The following is a 19,264-nucleotide window of genomic DNA, read 5'->3' on the forward strand; positions in this document are numbered from 1 at the left end:
AAATGGCGTCTGTAGGTGATGTATGTTACAAGCAATGTGCCATTATTGAATTTCTCACTGCAAAGAAAAAACTGTGGGGAATATTCACAAATGCTTGTGCAAAGTCTATGGAGCATCTGTTGTCAAGAGAAGTACAGTTAGGTGCTGGGCACAAAGGGTGAGGTCATCAGAAGGCGGTTTGGCAGAACTCCACGATTTGCAGTGGTCGGGAAGACCATCCATGGCTGTCACACCTGACACACTTGATTTAACCCCATCAGAATTCCACTTGTTTGAGCCATTAAAGGATGCCATTTGTGGAAGACATTTTGAGGATGATGAGGAGGTGATACACACAGTGAACCACGGGCTCTGCCACGAGAACAAGGATTGGTACCGACAGGGCATACACGACCTTGCTTCATGCTGCAGCAAGGCCGTAGAAAGGAATGGAAATTACTTGGAAAAATAGACTGTGCAGATAAAACACCATTCTTTCGTGTGTGTAATTTTCATTATGTTCAATAAAGAACTGGTAAAGAAAAAATTGCAGTGCATTACTTTCTGGGCAATCCTCATAGCATAGATCTGGTAGTGTTCTACAAAGGTGATTTCCAAGACACACACTAAACAATTTTTTTCATGGTTCAAATGCAGTATCACAGACCAACACAAAATTGTATGAGATTAGATTATTATTAATAGGTGGTGCAGGTAAGAAAAGGAACTTTCTGATGCACGACTGCAGATGGCAGTGTTCTGACAGGAAATAGCAACAGCATAAGAATCATCTGAACCTGGACCTGCTATTTCCTTCTTTCTCAAGTAGTTATCAAATTATGTGACACACAGAAATTAGTACATCCCAAATCAATTTTTTGTGGAATATGTTCTTTATTAACAGCATACCATGAACAAGGTGAAAATATCAGAATACTGTATTTTCAATCTTATTGCTTTCTGTATTTATCTTTTTGTTTGTAAGATTGTTACAGGTGGAACACTACTGTAATTGCTTGTATCTTCTTCAGAACACAGGGATAAAATATAAAACTGAGGTTGCCAAGCCAACAGTGTACCAGGCAGAAAGGAACTGGGTATCTCTGAAGGACAAGTGTTCCTAATAGTGAAAATTCCATTTGAATGAGAGTAAAGCTCCATGAATACTCCTACAAAGAATTCACAGTGACATTTAATGAACCATCTTGCAATTTTAAAATACCAGTTTTGTACATTAACTAATAAGTACTAACACCACTAAAAGTTTTTCACCCTGCAACATACTGCAGATCTTGATATAATCCATCTTCATTTACAGCAGCTGGTAGGAGGAAATATGCCACTGTTGAATCAGGACTGAATTTGATTGATAGGGTGACCACATAAAATCATCAATTAAAACAAAATTCACAAGTCCAAAAAACAAATATGTCCCACACTGGCCTTCATTGGTATTGACTATTAGTCTGCTTTATTCCATGATAAAACAAGAATAAATAAATATAATACTGACACCGAATATTGTGGGTGTACGGCTTACCTGGGTTACAGGGTTTTCACCCGGGCGGTACACAACATTGTGCAGTGGTCGTTTGCGTCCCACGTAGTTCACGCACACAAACTCCAGCAGACTCGCGTAGATGAAGCACATGCACACTCCATCCCAAACATTCATTGCTGTCAGATTGGACACAACAGGGAGAGTCGATCGGAACCCGTTTGATGTTGTGAAGAAGTTGAGCATTGTTGTTACACCTTTCATAGAAGAAAAATGCTGTTACCTTTCCAGCTTATTGAATAATTTGTAACTTACACAAAAATAGTTACAACAACATTCCACCACAAATTTCAGTTTTGACCTTAGAAACATGAACATCCACTTGGACCACTTTGCATTTTCAAACAATTTACGTGTAAGCCAACATTTATGCAGTTGTTGTTTCCTTAAAATCCTGTTGTCAATTCTCAAACAATGGAAAATCCATGATGGAATGTAACAATGTTATGAAAATGAAAGTTGCTACTCACCATACAGCGGAGATGCTGAGTTGCAGATAGGCACAACAAAAAGACTTACAATTAAAGCTTTCAGCCATTAAGGCCTTCATCAACAACAGACAACACACACACACACACACACACACACACACACACACACACATGACTGCAGTCTCAGGCAACTGAAACCAAACTGCAGTTGCCTGAGACTGCAGTTGTGTGTGTGTCTGTGTGTGTGTGTGTCTCATCTATTGTTGATGAAGACCTTTATGGCTGAAAGCTTTAATTGTGAGAGACTTTTTGTTGTATCTATCTGCAACTCAGCATCTCTGCTGTATGGTGAGTACCAGCTTTCCTTTTCATAATATTGTTAACAATTCTCTGTATTTCCCCATCATTAACAACTTAGTGTAGACCTTATTTTTTACTTTACTTGGGGAATTTTCTAATTTTCAAGCTGATTACAGTGGTGAATTTCACCACAATTTTTACTTACATGTGACCTGCATCATACAACACAATCTGTCTCACAAATTTTAACACTACCAGTAGATACATTACACTGATGAATGGCAAGCAGAAATGTCCATCATTATTATTACACCAATGCTACTACACGATACTCAAAGGAAGTTCTAGTTTCAAGAGATTACAGGACATTCTGTAGAAGATGTCGTAATGCTTTCTTATTTTAACTGTAGGCATACACAGCAAACAACAACAACAGTGCTGAATAGCTCTGTAGAATATTTATGCATAAAAAAAAGCCAAAGCCCTGTGTAGAAGGAGCTAAACTCATCCAGTTCATTCATGTCAGTTATGGAAAGTTCAGTATCATCAGAAATGTATGAGTATGGACTGATAGAGCAGGGGAATTTGTATAAAACAGTAGGAAATTGTGTAATTACAAACACTGGGTGTGTGAGTTTTTTACTGTCAGGTATGGATTTAATTAGAATAACAACATGCAATAGGCGCCAAGAAGACTAACCCAAGTCAAACAAATATTGTGTTAAACCTAAATCCAAGGGTACAGGAAAACTTCTGGACTGCAACAGAAACAAAGTAAACTGTGTTAACAGATTACCTAATAGTTTCTGACAGTTATATATTGTTTTTATTATTATCCTTATTCATGCTGTGCACTTAAGGCAAATCTCTCAGTCTGTGATACTTTCAGTGCTATGTGCAACATATTCCTACACCTTTTCCCTTACAAGTCTTTCTTTAGCTCCTCAACAAACGACTTACAAATTGTGGCCACCATTCCAAGTTGGAATGGGCCTTACCTTAATTTTTAGACTTCCTGCAACTGATGGACACACTCATGTATAGTGATTCATTATATACTACTGTTGCAGACTGAATGAACCTAAATTGTAGGACTGACAAAACTGTGTACGAGCAATGAGGGATGAATGGGTACACACATTTGGCACTGCAATGTCGACTCTTGTGTGACCAAGAAAGGATTAGTACTCACTTTAAGGAGGCAAAATTTTTAATACTGCTGACAGACACATTATAAAAATAAAAGTGATAGTACCATCCTAACTTTCAGACCTATTAGTTCTTTCCTCAGGGGTAGGAAGGGTTAGGTTTGGAAAGGTTAAAAAGGAAGGGCAAATAACAGACACTGCAGGATGAAAGGGACACACATGTAACTGACACAGATTGACTAAATGCTGCCTGTACAAATGTAGAAACAAAATGATTAATCTTGATCTCTTGTACCTCCTGTTCTGTCATTACATTTCTGAAACAGTTTTGAGGAGTTGTTTGACTCACTGACCCAGACATGATGATTTTCGAACGATGTAGAGATAGCTGGATGAAACTGAACATGAATGTATGTGTGGCTGGTAACAATGGAGTGCCTTATGATGCCCACTTTAACATTATTAGATTTAGGATCACTTTCTTTCAATGCAGATACACCAGAAAGAAGTTTTGGAATTACTTAGCAACATTTTGAAGGAGCAGAAAATCATGCTAAGTGGATGACAAAGACAGTTTTCACAGTAAAGATATACTTGTTTAACCCTTTAACTGCTCTGGACGTGTTAATGTGTGCATCTTTGTACCTGTCCCTGTGTGCTCTGAACGTGTTTATGCATGCTATCAGTCCTTGTACCTCGTACTCTGAATGTGTCTATGCGTAGACACGCTCAGAGTACCAGTTAGAAGGACTGCTGGTGTGCGTAAACACATTCAGAGCACACAGGGACAGGTACAAAGGTGTGCGCATTAACAAGTCCAAAACAGTTAAAAGGGTTAAAGATCAATTTCAGCTATATCAAACAGAACACAACACTTACTTTGCTTTGCTCAGTTGAATGAGTAAGTACTATATCACAACTCACTTTCTAATAAACATTTCAAAAGGCTGGAAGGAATTAAATACATCTTTATCTAATGTTTCTTGGCTTTCTAAAAGCATTTGATTTGATATTAATCTGAGCCTTATTAAGGAAAATACAGTCATATGGGGTCTCAAGTAAAATATGTGACTGGCCCAAGGATTTCTTTGTCAGGAGGATGCAGCATTTTATCTCAGATGAAGAGTCAAAACCAAATGCAGAAGTAACTTCAGGTGTGTCCTTGCAGATTTTTCTGTGCACTGACCTGGCACACATTAATTGTAACCTCAGACTTTTTGCAGATTTAACTGTGCACAGAGACATTTAAACAGTCATTCTTCCCACACTAGATATGCAAAGGAGACATCAACATGTGTATAACGGGAAGTAGTCTTTATGTGCAATTTATGGTGGTTTTTTGAGCATGAGTGCAGACATACTGTGAGATAGTATTGAGCATACAAATGGTTTAACCATCACTCTGGAGGTGATGCCAACTGTCTGCTGCACTTTCATATATAGCTGCTGAACCATTTATGGTAACACAGTTTTGACAATGTGCACAAGCTTATGCCAGTAACCACTGCCCTACTCTGCATATTTTAAATAATCTGATACATATAATTATAATCCATTTCATTTATTACTCTTAAGCAACTTGGATTAAGGTACTACCTGATTTTTATTTCTCGTTATTTTAGTTTGGTACATCAGTAAAATGTCTGAGATAAGATTGCCAGCTTTCTCGCCACAGTTACACAGGAATCAAGGTTTACATTTTGTGGATATAAACCACACGAGGGAAATTCGAGGACCGCTTTGATAACAAGCTGTGACATTTAGATGCTCTAACTGCAGCATATAATGGGACTTACAATATACTGAATTCTCAAAATATGTTCTGTGATGCTAATAATTGGTATATTACCATGTATTTAATCTGCAGTTTATGTTATCTATTTTTTATACAAATACTCTGACAGAAAAAATATCACAGTACTGAGAACGAATTGTATGACATAAATGAAAGTTTACAGGCTTCTTTCTACATCTGAAAGGTCATGTCTATTTACGTGTCATACCAGACACACAAGAGTGGTGACAGTAGCACCACTATGAGAACACAAATCAGGTTTTCTTTAAATAAATGCCTGTAATGCTCGTGAGCATTGGTTATGTCTTTAAGGAGACAAAGACACCGTTACCATCACCTCACTGAGTTTCAACGAAGTCATTGACAGGGTTACAAGAAGCTGGATGTTCCTTCTGTGATATTGCAGAAAGACTTGGCAGGAATGTAGCCAATGTACACGATTGCCAGTAGCAGTGGTCACAAGAATGTACGGTCACAAGAAGACCGGGCTCCGTACAATCGGGTGGCACTACCGCAAGGGGAGACCTTCGTGTTCAGCTTACGGCTACGGTGCACCGTACTGCATCTGCGACAGTAATTCGAGCAGTAGTTGGCACCACAATGAAACGACAAACTGTTACACTGCAGTTACTTCAAGGACAGTTCCAAGTCAGACACCCTGCAGCACGCATTCCACTGACCCCCAAACCACCACCATTTGCGACTTCAGTGGTGTCGAGCAAGAGCTCACTGGAGGGCAGTGTGGAGGTTCGTTGTGTTTTCTGATGAAAGCTGGATCTCTTTCGGTCTCAGTGATGGCACTGTGTTGGTTAGAAGGAGGCAGTTAGGGCCTACAACCAACCTGTCTGCATGCAAGACACACCCGGAATTATAGCCCGGATGCAATTTCATATGACAGCAGGAGCACTGCCGTGGTTATCCTATGCACCCTGACAGTAATTTTGTACATCAATCCGGTGATTTCACCTGTTGTGCTGCCACTCATGAACAGCATTCCAGGGGATGTTTCCAACAGGATAACACTCCCCCACATATCACTCTTTTAACTCATCATCAAATAACAGCTCCAGAGTCATCCAGAAAAAGCATTAACCATCACTGTATAGACCGACCAAGTGCAACAGGCCTACAAACTGACATCCAGCACCTATAAAATGCAGTGTATGCACATCTGCTCGCTTGCATTCAACATTCTGGCAGTTACACCAGTTATTAATGTACCAGCATTTCACATTTGCAATAGTTCATCTTACACTTACGTTAACCTGTGAACTTGCAGTGTTAATCATTTTAATATGTTATCGAGAGAAATTTATTTCCAAAAGTTTGATACTCTATATTAATTATTTTTTGGCGTTGTGATTTTTTTTCTGTTAGTGTATTATGTTGATCGACCTGCATATATATGATACAAGGATGTGGATGGAGTTCAAAAGTATAAATATCGTGCCTCCTTCTTGGTGTTGCAAATTTTCACTGACTTAGTCTATACGGATGTGGATTTTGAATTCGAAGAGAAGTATAGTTTTACTTATTATGCAATAAAATAACTCAAGGTTCTGGATGGAACATTTAACACTTACCAATCATGACTCTTGCAGGAACTGCATTCCACTCGAGCCAAAAGGTAATGAAAGAAGAGGTAACGAGGATAATGCCTGGTATGAACACTGTCGTGAAGTAGAAGGCACGATCACGAGTGAAGCTCAGATCCACCTTCAAACAACTGTAGTTACCTATGAAAAAGAATTAAATGCATTAGCAAAACAGTTCCTGTGCTACGAAGTAAATATAATTGGAAAGGTAAGCTCTAAAATCGTCAATACAATCTTATTCCTAGTTCCTGAATGGCTAGAAATAATTACTGGAAGAAGCTGTTTCAAGCTACAGTAAGTTTGTGTGCGCTTATTAAGTGCCGGTATACAGCAATGAATTAAAGCATAAGAGCTGCTTGCAGAAAATTACAAAAATGTTTATAACTGTTATGAAGAACAGGGATACACAAGAATATGCATTCAGTAAAACTGTGCAAATTATGCTTCAATACCAGTACTGCATCTTATAAAATTCAAGGCTAAGGCTTTATGGTATGGCATTGGTCGTACATATGAATTTTAAAAAAATAAATTAAATAACTGTACATACAGGAACTTAGCTATATGCATTAAATAATATATACAAAAGTGACTTTTGACACAATATAGTACAAAATTACAACAGAGTAATTCATATTTGCATGAATTATATACATCATAAGAGGCCAAATTATTTTACAACACTGACTAATGGCAAGTTTCAGGCATTTTTCAAAACATCAAGAGAAATACTGATATGTGACAAGTGCAGCTATATAGACCTTGTCTGTGACAAGTGCAGCTATATAGACCTTGTCTGTGACAAGTGCAGCTATATAGACCTTGTCTAGTGGTTTATCTCAGTACTGAACATGGGTAAGATCTCTCAGTAGGACTGGAGGGCGTAAGACAATTCAGTCGTGCTAACACACACAGCATCTAAATATTCCTTACAATACTGGCCCAACATAGATCTCTTTAACACATACTATTCTTACCACACTCTTCACTTCATTTTGACCCATATTTTCCCCTTCCCACTACGTTATCTACTCCACTAGCAAAAACACCACTCTAAACACACCTTTCAATTTTCTCCTGGCAGGTTTCTGATTTTGTGATACCCAATTCCCTTCTAATTTTCTTTATTCTAACCTTTATTCTTATCTTTATGATCTTAAGTTATCCTTCTCTTATCCTTAACAGTTTAACATTCTCATATTTGTATCGGCTTCTCTTCTCTTCTAAGAGGTCTTTTGTCAGTCCCTTTCACTTTTAGCATTTTACTTTACAAGCACATTTCAGAACTATCCAAGTATTTTTCTTGTTCTTGTTCTTATTGTTGATTATTCACTTCCATATAAAACTACACTCCAAACAGAATACTCGGAAAACCGCATTCTTAATTCTATCAGAATTCCTTTTGCTGTCTACAGTCCTTTCACATTTTCAATGGCTCCTTCACCTACAGATATTCTACTTCATAAACATCCTGGTAGATTAAAACTGTGTGCCGGACTGAGACTCAAACTCGTGACCTTAGCTTTTCGTGTGCAAACGGCAGAGTGAAAATTTCATTCTGGAAACATTCCCCAGGCTGTGGCAAGCCGAGTCTCCGCAATGTCCTTTCTTTCAGGAGGGCTAGTTCTGCAACATTGCAGGAGAGCTTCTGTGAAGATTGGAAGGTAGGAGATGAGGTACTGGCAGAAGTGAAGTTGTGAGGATGGGGTGTGAGTTGTGCTTGGGTAGCTCAGATGGTACAGCACTTGCCCGTAAAATGCAAAGGTCCCGAGTTCGAGTCTCAGTCCGGCACACAGTTTTAATCTGCCAGGAAGTTTCATATCAGCACACACTCCGCTGTAGAGTGAAAATTTCATTCTGGATTCTACTTCGTACTTCCTCTACACAGCTTTTGTTTTCTGTCCCCAATCTTCCTAAGTACCTAAAATATTTTATTTGCTCCGAGATCTTTCTCTTCACAGATATTTTTGCAGAATCTTCCCATTTACTGGTTCTCATTATTTGATCTTTCCTACACTTATCTCATCCCTCAATCTTTGATGATTCTCTCCATCATAACTACAGTTCTTCCTCCAATTCGGTCACACTGGTTGTCAGCATACATAATCGTCTTTATCATTTCTCCTCCTACTATTTTGCCTCTCACATTTTCTAATGCTGTCTCTGTTAGTTTCTTTGCACAAACATTGAAAAGTCTCAGTGACAGTCAACATCCCTGTCTTATGATTCCTTATGTTTCACGTGTTTCCATCTTAACACCACTTTCCGCCCTGTATACAGTTTCCTTATCAGTTTACCCCCTCCCAGTCTATACTGAGATCATTCAAGGTCTTCAAGAGGGTATTCCAGTTCACTCTGTCAAACGGCTTACCCCAATCGAGGAAGCAAATGTACGATCTTTGTTAACTTCTAGTATATCATCCTCAAACTTCCAGTAGCATCTCATGTTCCTCTTTTTGCCTATGTCTAAAACGGATCCTACCCTATGTATCACTAAGATCTTCTTTCTAATCCTCTGAACAACAGGTCTTTATGATTTAACATATGGTGTTAACTGTCCTGCAATATTTGCATTATTTGGTGTTGTATTTATTTGGTAAAGGGACTAGAATAGTTTAAACCTAATCTTCAGGCAACATGGTTTCAGAGATTTAGTTGGTATACTCTTATAGCCCATCAATTTCATGTTTTAAACCTTTAATCGCCTTCTACACTTCACATCTCAATATCTTTGATCCATAGTCCACTCTATCACACTCCAAGTCAATTCATGCACCAATATTAGCCATGTGTGATCTCCTACAGTTTCATATATCTCTTCAACACAGTCCTCCTGTATGTGTTTCTCTTTTTCAACACGTGGTCATATTGCCATTTTTATTAAATATGCCCTGTTTCCTGACTTTCCTTGGTTCTTTTTTTGTGCTTATATTGTGCTTATATTGTTGTTACACACAAGGTCCATTAGAAAATCATCTGACTTTTATATTTTTGCGAACACCTGATTGATCTGAATCTAGCATGCCTGCAAGAGCCAACCTCAAATCTTTGTGCGCATGCATGAATTTTTCCTCACCTTTTGACAGTTCCAGTTCCTGGCAAGTGTCAGTTTTATATTGCAAGCAAAATGATGGAATGACTGGAGCTATGCTTCTGTATCAAATCCTGCCAGAAATTGGGTGACAGCCAAGTGGAAACCATTCGGAACATTCAGTTGACTTGCAGTGAGGATGCTATGGGCACCACACAGATTAAGGAGTGGTACACCCAGTTTAAAGACGGCCGCACACTGGTGGCTAATGAGCCGCACTCCAGTCGGCCATCAATATGCCGAAATGAGCCGGTCATTACCAAAGTGAATGCTCTGGTGATGCAGGACTGTTGTATGACTATCAGAGAAATTGCAGAAGAGGTGGGCAACAGCACTTTTTTGGCATATTCCGCTGTGACCAAAGATGTGGCCACTAAGAGAGTGTCAGCGAAATTTGTGCCGGAGCTGCTGATGGTGGAGCGAAAGCAACTTCGTGTTGAAGTCTCACACGACATACTGGACTCCACATTCAGTGACCCTCACCTTGTGACCACCATAATCACTGATGACAAGTCCCAGGTGTATAGGTACAGCCCAGAAACCAAGTCCCAGTCATCACATTGGCAGCATTTCTCCTCACTGAGAACAAAGTAGGCCCACCATTTGCGCAGCAACGTCAAAGTGATGCAGACCGCTTTCTTCGACTCCCGTGGTGTCGTGCACCACACGGTCAAAAAATCACCAAAGAGTACTACAGGGGTGTCCTCTGTTGTCTACGTGATACCGTGCGACGCAAGAGACCTGACTTACGGTCGACAGGTAATTGGTGCCTCCATCACAACAAGACTCCAGCAGATTCCTTGCACCCGATTCAGTTTTATTTGGCAAAAAACTAAATTCCAGTGCTTCAACAGGCTCCTTATGTGGTGTCACCGCCAGACACCACACTTGCTAGGTGGTAGCTTTAAATCGGCCGCGGTCCATTAGTACATGTCGGACTCGCGTGTCGCCACTGGCAGTGATCGCAGACCGAGCGCCACCACACGGCAGGTCTAGAGAGACTTACTAGCACTCGCCCCAGTTGTACGGATGACATTGCTAGCGACTACACGTACGAAGACTTTCTCTCAATTGCCGAGAGACAGTTAGAATAGCCTTCAGCTAAGTCCATGGCTACGACCTAGCAAGGCGCATTAACCATATCTGGAGAGAGTCTCACTTGTATTATCAAGAGAAATGTACCACAATGAATTAAAGTTAAGTATACGAGAAGCTCCGTTCTTTTCTTTATAGCTTTCATCACGTATCCTGTTTCAGACTTAACGCCAGTCGGCGTGTGTGTACGCGTGCCTTTCGGTTACCCGTCACTGTGGACTGGCTGCCTTGTCAGTCCACAACACCTTACTCTCCTGATTTGGCCCCCTGTGACTTCTGGCTATTTGCTGAACTCAAGAGGTCATTGAAAGAAAAGCAACCTCAGACAAGAGAGGACATTATGACAGAGAAGGCCAATCTACACTCCATTCCAAAAGAGGCTATTTTGGCACGCTTCCAACAATGGCGGCACTGTTAGGAGAAGCGTGTGGAGTCCCAACAGAACTACTTTGACAATGATTAGTGCTCCAAGTAAGCCAGTTTTTTTTCCAGCCAGAGGTCATGTACTTTTCTAACAGACCTTGCAGTTCCTTATTATCAGCGCTCATATTCTTCATTTTGATGCATACCTGACAGGCATTGTACTCAATAACTTCTTATGACTGTTGTATTTGCATATATTAGAAAATCCTGTACAGAACAGGAACAGTGGTATGAGTAAAGACAACCACTCACTGGACAAGTAAAGCACTAAGCAGTGGACTGATCAGCAAGAAGTAACACATTCGGCTTTCAACGTTGTAATTATTTCATATTTAGACCATACAGGAACAGGTGGTGTGTGTGTGTGTGTGTCATCAGTTGATCTTTTGTCTGCCTATACCACCATATAATGTTCGGCAAAATCAATAAAATGATTCACAGCTATGATTTTGCAAAAATAATTGCTACTTTGCTGTGCAAATGAAGATTTTTTGTTGAAAGTAAAGGGTGTATAAGCAGTTAGAGAACCCAAATGAATAGTCAGCATGTTACAATATTTTTCACTGTGAAAATGTGTTATAATAATTGTGAAACTGATGCACTCCACATCATAGTGAGAGGTTGTAATTACAATCCATGGAAGATGCAAAATAACTATATGAAAACTAGCCCCCTCCCCCTCAAAATAAGTACTGTTCAACATATACACAAGTGATCATACCAGGCAAAAGAAAAGCTATAGTATTCTATGGCTGTAACCAAATTTCGCCATCCACACAATGCAATTTGAGGGAGCAGAACAAAAGCTTCTGAACTTTGCAAATCTTTTCTGGGCACTGTAGCGGTAACCACTCAAAGACAAGGGAAAACCCACAATCGCTTCAAGTGGGTGCTTCACTCTGCTTAACAGAAAAACAAACTGGAAAATCAAAGTAAGCCATCAGTGTGTGGCATTAGAACACTGCTCTGTAATAAAATACCTTAGTTGCTCAAATACCAGAGATACTGTCACAGTCTTAAATAAAAGGGATCAGCTTAAAGTACTGTCATTCATAAACTTATTGGGACTTACAAGGAAGCCCAGCTGATGGTTCTCAGATCATCTGTCACAGTACTTTGTTGCCTCACTAAGGCATACATCTGTCCTGCAAGGTAAAAAATCTATTCATGCAATGCCAGTAGATGTGGTCTTAATGAAACAGTAATACTAATCACTGGGTATCTGAAATGAATATCTGTGGGAAATGTATACTGGCTGGTAGGCATCACTTCACTGGATAATTGCCAAAAAGTGGCTGTCGATGCTGGAATATAAGTTGAAGAAAATCCATAATTACAAACTAGCATCACAACAACTGAAATCTAGGTACAGCATCCTCAACACTTAATGAGCATTAAATATGTCTGGACAACAAGAACTAACCACCTCCAAAAGTGACTAAAACCATCACAACTTTTACCGGAGGGGGTAAGGAGTTGGAGATAAACTTCACTGGTCTACATGTTAGTCACTGATTAGGCTAACAATAGGCATAATGAATTTGAAGGACAGTCACATTAAGCAGGGATATTCGAAACAACCATCACAATGTGATTATCAGGAGGAGCAGACAGTGAAATGTCAGTGCCCATGTCATAAAGTGATAAGTATTTACTCACAGCTACAAAAAGTGCAATGGAAGTTGCCATACTGTGGGCAAGGATGATTTGACGTTCCTTCACATGTATCTGTCACAATATTATAGTGAAACAAGCTACACTGTACATTTGTCAAGGTGACTACTCACCATTATCTGTAAACAACTGGTATTTATAATCACTTTGTACACTGCATAGCTTGTGACGTGAATATATAAATGAACAGAAGAGCAAAAGCTTTCAGTCCACTTAATGACTGAAAATAATCCCCACTGAGAATATCAACAAATTGGGTGCAATCTCGAAATCAGACTGACAGTCATTTATAAGATCCTGGGTGAGAGTATTTGTGTTAAAAAGATCAGCATTCATTAGATACAACACATCAGAATCCCTGAGCAAAAAGCTCTATGTAGCAAATTGTACCAACAAAACGCTATAATAATTTGGATTTTGTGTCGACAAAATCAGTATTTTTATATCATGACTGGTGACAAAACTTGTTTATATCAAGTCAACTCTGAAATTAAATGAAATGATATTAAAGTGTTCGGGTCCTCTCAGGAAAAGTCCATCAACCAAGACTAAAAAGAGCACAAAGTTGCACATATAAGGGGTGCACTGCTGCAACATATGTGCAGTGTAGCACAATGCGGAATTATAACCACCATCATGTAGGCAAGGGGTTACTGTGGTATTCGTGAACTATGGTGATGTTATTACCAAATGTGTCCAAACAGGACGAACATGCAGTGCAGTTATTCTTTTCTTGATGACAGAAGGACAAACAATGGAATTAGTATGGGGCAACGTGTCTGTCAAAAACAACAGTTGAGGAAAGCAGCACCAAGTTCCGTACTGACTGCAATAACGCATGTCCCCATATCGCAAATGTCGTAATGCAGAAGCTACGCCAACTCGAGTTGAAGACACTTGAGCACCCATCATATAGTCCTGATCTTCCTCCATGTGATTATCACTCCTTTGGTCCCTTATAAAAGGCCTTGGTCAGTCAATGATTCTTGTCAGACAAAGGTGTGCAGCAGGCTTCTTCACATAGCACGACATGGTGTTTTACCAAATGGGTATCTTCAGCCTGTATTGTTTGGATGACAGCCCCAATGCCCTCAGTGTGTTTGCCTTATTGGAATACCAGTTCTGGGTTGAATGGTCTTTGAACAGAAACTTTTTGAATGCCCCTTATATTCTGCTGCAAGTGGCCAAGTAGTTGTGGATGTAGGCAAGACAGCAATCTTGGGTTGGCATTCGGGAGTTTTACCAGCCCAGATTCTACAGACATAGAAAGAAGAAATATCCAAAACCAGTCTGCACCAGAACCTATTCCCAGTTGTGACATACCACCACACCACAGGGACAAATGAAGTCCCTGCTTGGGGAATTACAGGTCCACACACTTCCTTATCCACACTATGACTCTGATATAGTGAAAGAAAGTATTAGAGAGCAGGTACTAAGGGTAGGTGAGCACATGGATTCTTGCGGAGACTAAGAAGTCTTCTATGGGGTGCAGATGTACCACCCAAAAGGCAAGCAAATGTTATACCAAGCATATTATGCTCCAATAATCACATATGAATCAGAAGAAAAGGCAGGTGAGCAGGACAAAGGCTCGTGAGATGAAATTTCAAAGCATCAGCACAGGACTTAGGGGAGAGTTGCTTATATTGTACTGACTCCTAACTTGTACCATTTCTATAAAATTTGTACCTCTTATACATCCAATATTTAGAGAGTTCAAATTGAGCTACATGCTTCTTGGAGTATCATGGCTTTGCTTACATAATTTTGGACTATAATAAATAAAACTTTCAAAAACCTACTAGAATGGATAATGTGAGGAATGAGACAATGAGAGAATAGTGAAAGAGATGGTACACAAGAAATAACTGAAAAGATGAGATTGCGATGGTACGGGCATATTAAAAGAATAGGAGTAGACAGGATACTAAGACAGGTTCACGGAATGACAATAGGAAGATAGAATCTAGAAGAAGACCAAAAGACAGATGGATTGTTGGAGTGATGGAATATGTGAAGAAGAGAAGAGAATGTTGGGAATAGAGTGGGGAGAGGAAAGCAATAGGAGGACAGGAAAACACGGAGTGGCTTATGTTCTGAAACAACCTAGCCAAGGGCTGGAAACTGTACAAAATGACGGTGATGGTGATGATGATGATGATGATAACTAGTCAAAGAAGCCATTCACAGCTGATGGTTTACATCTCCGAAGGCAGCAGTATTTGTGTACAAGGTGTACCAATAAGACCTTCCAAAAGAGCCTCACAAATCATGGATGCAGCAGTTCATTAAATCAGGGAGAGTACTTTGAAAAACTAGTACAACTTTCAAAGGAAGATAATGAAATAACAGGATGAAACTGTGTGCTTTCATGCACAATTCTCTCTTCGACTGAGATATGTGGGCACGGCTTATGACCTGCCATTGCATCTTCACTACTACTAGTATCTCTATTCTACGTTCTGAATGGCTTGTTGACTAAACTCCTGGAAGCAAGGATTACGGAGAAATGGCTTATCCACAGACTAGGCATTTTCCTCAGAATGAATCTTATACTCTGCAATGGAGTTGCACTGTTTTGAAACTTCCAGGCAGATTAAAATCATACGTGAGACTTGGACTCAAACCCAGAATCTTGCCTTCTGCAGGCTGCTTTTATCAATTGAGCAGGGATAAGTTGCGAATTGTGCCTGCAGAATGCACAGTTCCAAGTTCGAGCCCTGGTCCTGTACACAGTTTTAATCTTGCAGAAGTATGAAAAGAGCACACTTTCCACTGCAGAATGAAAAATTAAGATAAACAACTTCAAAACTTTAAGGTAGCCTATCATAAATGTTTGAAAGGTCAAGCTGTGCAGCCAACCAGCATATCCTATTACAGTCTTGTCACTTATACAGGGTATCCCAGGAGGAATGGTCAGTATTCGGGGATATGTCAGTAATGATCATTTGAAGCAAAAAAGTCTAGTAAACATGATCCCTAAAATGCATAACAGAAGAGCCACGAGCACTTTTTCATCTCTGATACCGGGAACATATCTCTTCTACTGAATAAATGCTCTGATCAGCCAGAACATTATGACCACCGACCTGCTATCGATATAAACCCAGCCAGGCGGTGGCAGCGTCACCCGGTGAGGAATGACTGCTAGTCAGACATGCTCACGGTGCATGTAGTATCAGTGAGCATGCTGTCCTTGTGTCGAGTGAGGAATGCGCGCGATCTATCTGAGTTTGGCTGAGGGCACAGATTGTGACGACCTGGAGGCTCGGCATAAGCGTTTCACAAATTGGATGAGTTGTCAGGTGTTCGAGCGGTGCTGTGGTGAGTGTCTTCGACACGAGGTGAAACCACGTCCAGATGTCGTAAGGTTCGGCGGCCGTCCCTCACTACAGATGTCGGATGTCGTAGGCTGGGCAGGCTGGTAAGACAGGACAGGTGGTGAACTGTGGCAGAACTAACATCAAACTTTAATGCTGGGTAGAATACAAGTGTGTCAGAACATGTAGAACACCAAAAGCTCCTAACAATGGGCCTCCACAGCCGACTATGCGTGCGTGTGCAAACGTTAACACCACGACGTCAACAACTGTGACTTAAATGGGCACATAACTATTGGCACTGGATGTGGGCAGAGTGGTTGAGTGTTGCACAGTCTGATGAATCCCGCTACCTTCTTTATCATCCTGATGGGATGGTGCAAATAGGTTGTCTTCTGGAGAAATAGCTCCTCGACATCTGTGCTGTGGGATGGAGACAAGCTGGTGGTGGCTCCATTATCCTATGGGGAACATTCGCACGGATATCTACAGTTCCGCGGAGCTCGTGCGAGGCACTATGACTGTGAAAGAGTATTGTGCACTGGCTGAAGACCACATACACCTCTTCGTGACGATCATGTTTTCTGGTGGCAGTGATATTTTTCAACAAGGCCAGGAGTGTGATGGAGTGGTTTGAGGAACACAGTGGCAAGTTCCACTCGATGTGCTGGCCCCCCAACTTTACAGGAATTAGGTGACTTGTGTGTGCAGATGTGGCGCCAACTCCCTCCAGTGATTTACCGAGGCCTCATTGCTTCCATCTCACGACGTGCTGCTGCTGTCATTTGTGCCAAAAATGGACATGCTGGCTATTACATAGATGGTTATGGTGTTCTGGTTGATCAGTGTAGCTCTTAAGGTATGCATTTTAGAGCCCATGATTAATAGACGTTTTTTGGTTCAAATGATCATTCTGATATATCCCTGAATACTGACCATTCCTCCCAAGACACACAGCATATCCTATCTCATAACAGCTGGTGCCAACAGCAGAATAAGACGTCACTGTTCATCTCCACTGCAGCTTTAGTACAGCCTTTTATGGGATCATGACCACTGAAAATGTCCATCAATACAGAGGAGGAGATTAGTGGTTAATGTCCCATCAAAAATGAGGTTATTAGAGACAGAACATAAGCTCGCATGTGGAAGGAAATCGGTCATGCCCTTTTTTAAAGGAACCATCCTGGCATTCGCCTGATGCGATTTAGGGAAATCACGTAAACCTTAAAACAGGATGGCTGGACACGGATTTGAACAGTCGCCCTCCTGAATGTGAGTCCAGTGTGCTAATCACTGCGCCACCTTGCTCGATTCCACCAATATGAATGGTCATTGTCAAACTGCGGCCATGAGCTAGGTTGTTGAACACTCAGTGGCAAAGGATGTTCACAAGCACATGTGCGCCCTCCCATCCCCCCACCCCCACCCCTGGCCCCAAAGCCACCTCAGTAATCTCTACCCCCTTTAACCATACCTACCTACTCTCTCTCTCTCTCTCTCTCTCTCTCTCTCTCTCACACACACACACACACACACACACACACACACACACACACACACACACTTTTAATCCCACTGATACTCTCCCTCCTCCTCCCTTACTTCTTGTTCATTCATCTCACCTGCTCCATCCAATAACTGCTCACCTCACCACAGTAAGACATAACAGCTGAAACCTGCACCTGTTCACACTTATGTGACTACCTGCTACTCAATATCTACACCACATGGTAAGTGGTTATCTTTACTCATTTCAGTGTTTATAAGCCAATCAGGACTCCTTTAGAACTGCAATAATACATTTTCACTTTTTTAAAATTTTATTCATAAGAAACATCCTTTCACATTTTGCAAATTCTTTCATTTGAATTATTTTTACTGTTAAATTGGCTAATTTCTAAGGTAAACCTGTTTCTTTTTCTCCCAAACTTTACGTTTCTGATCTTAAATGTTGATTTTTATTATATATATTCCACTCCGCACCTTCTGAATTACTCTTGATCCTTTTATTCTGACAAGTGGTCACTGTCCCTGAGGATTTGAAATTTTTTGTCTAGTGCTGATTCAGTATAACCCATTAGTACAGTTATATGTCATTATACACCTCAAATACTAATATTTTACAGGGACACTGATTCTGCAGACACTCACTGAAGGTACAACTTGCACAGAATGTGAGGATAAATGGCCACAAGACAAATATGATTGCAGCAATGATCAGTGTAAGTAAAATCTCCTGACTTGTTAGCCCATGTAATATTCTTCTTTGACATGTTCAAAACTCAATGTTTTGACCCTACTGTGGGATTTTCTTCAAGAGTCCTCTAGTGAATTGAGGTGGTTCAACCACCAGAGGACTCCTACAGACAATCCCAGAAGCAGGGTCAAAACTTCAAGCTTTGAGATATTGAAATTGTGCCTACGGTATCATCGTCACATGTCCGACGCCTTTGAATGCTGCACGCTACTTTCCCACATTGGTGCTACAGTGTGGCGCGACTAGTGCCACTAAGGTGTCGCCCTCTGCCAACTGCCATGAGTGGCAGCCAGAGTGAACTATGTGAAGAACAGTTGCAACCAGAGAGAAAGATGGAAGAGCTGAGCCTCGAACTGTGTCAACCTGCTACATGACTTGTTCCGGACAGAAGAAGTCTTTGGTCGGTATCGGTGACACCGTGGATAGTACTGATCACTAACATTTTTGAGTTATAGTGAGCTGTGGTGATTGGAACAGTCGTTGCCCAAGGATCTGAATACTGGGCATGTTCTATGTGGCTCAGCTATGGCACATATTTAACTAAGAGAACTCTGCAGAAGGGGAGTCCGAAAACTTGTCATGCTACTCATAT

At 40.6% G+C, this 19,264-nt stretch overlaps 1 protein-coding gene across 1 annotated transcript in view; it reads right to left on the bottom strand.

Moving 5' to 3' along the window:
- LOC126215068 (glutamate-gated chloride channel) overlaps positions 1-19,264 on the bottom strand; it is a 438,289-nt gene that overhangs the window by 76,049 nt on the left and 342,976 nt on the right. Inside the window, exons 9-10 of the mRNA XM_049941716.1 lie at positions 6,795-6,947; positions 1,520-1,734 (exon numbers count right to left, since the gene is read on the bottom strand). Coding sequence (XP_049797673.1) covers positions 1,520-1,734; positions 6,795-6,947 — 368 coding nt within the window. The remainder of the gene's footprint in view (positions 1-1,519; positions 1,735-6,794; positions 6,948-19,264) is intronic.

Source organism: Schistocerca nitens, chromosome 12 (assembly GCF_023898315.1).
Source record: "Schistocerca nitens isolate TAMUIC-IGC-003100 chromosome 12, iqSchNite1.1, whole genome shotgun sequence".
Classification (NCBI taxonomy): domain Eukaryota; kingdom Metazoa; phylum Arthropoda; class Insecta; order Orthoptera; family Acrididae; genus Schistocerca; species Schistocerca nitens.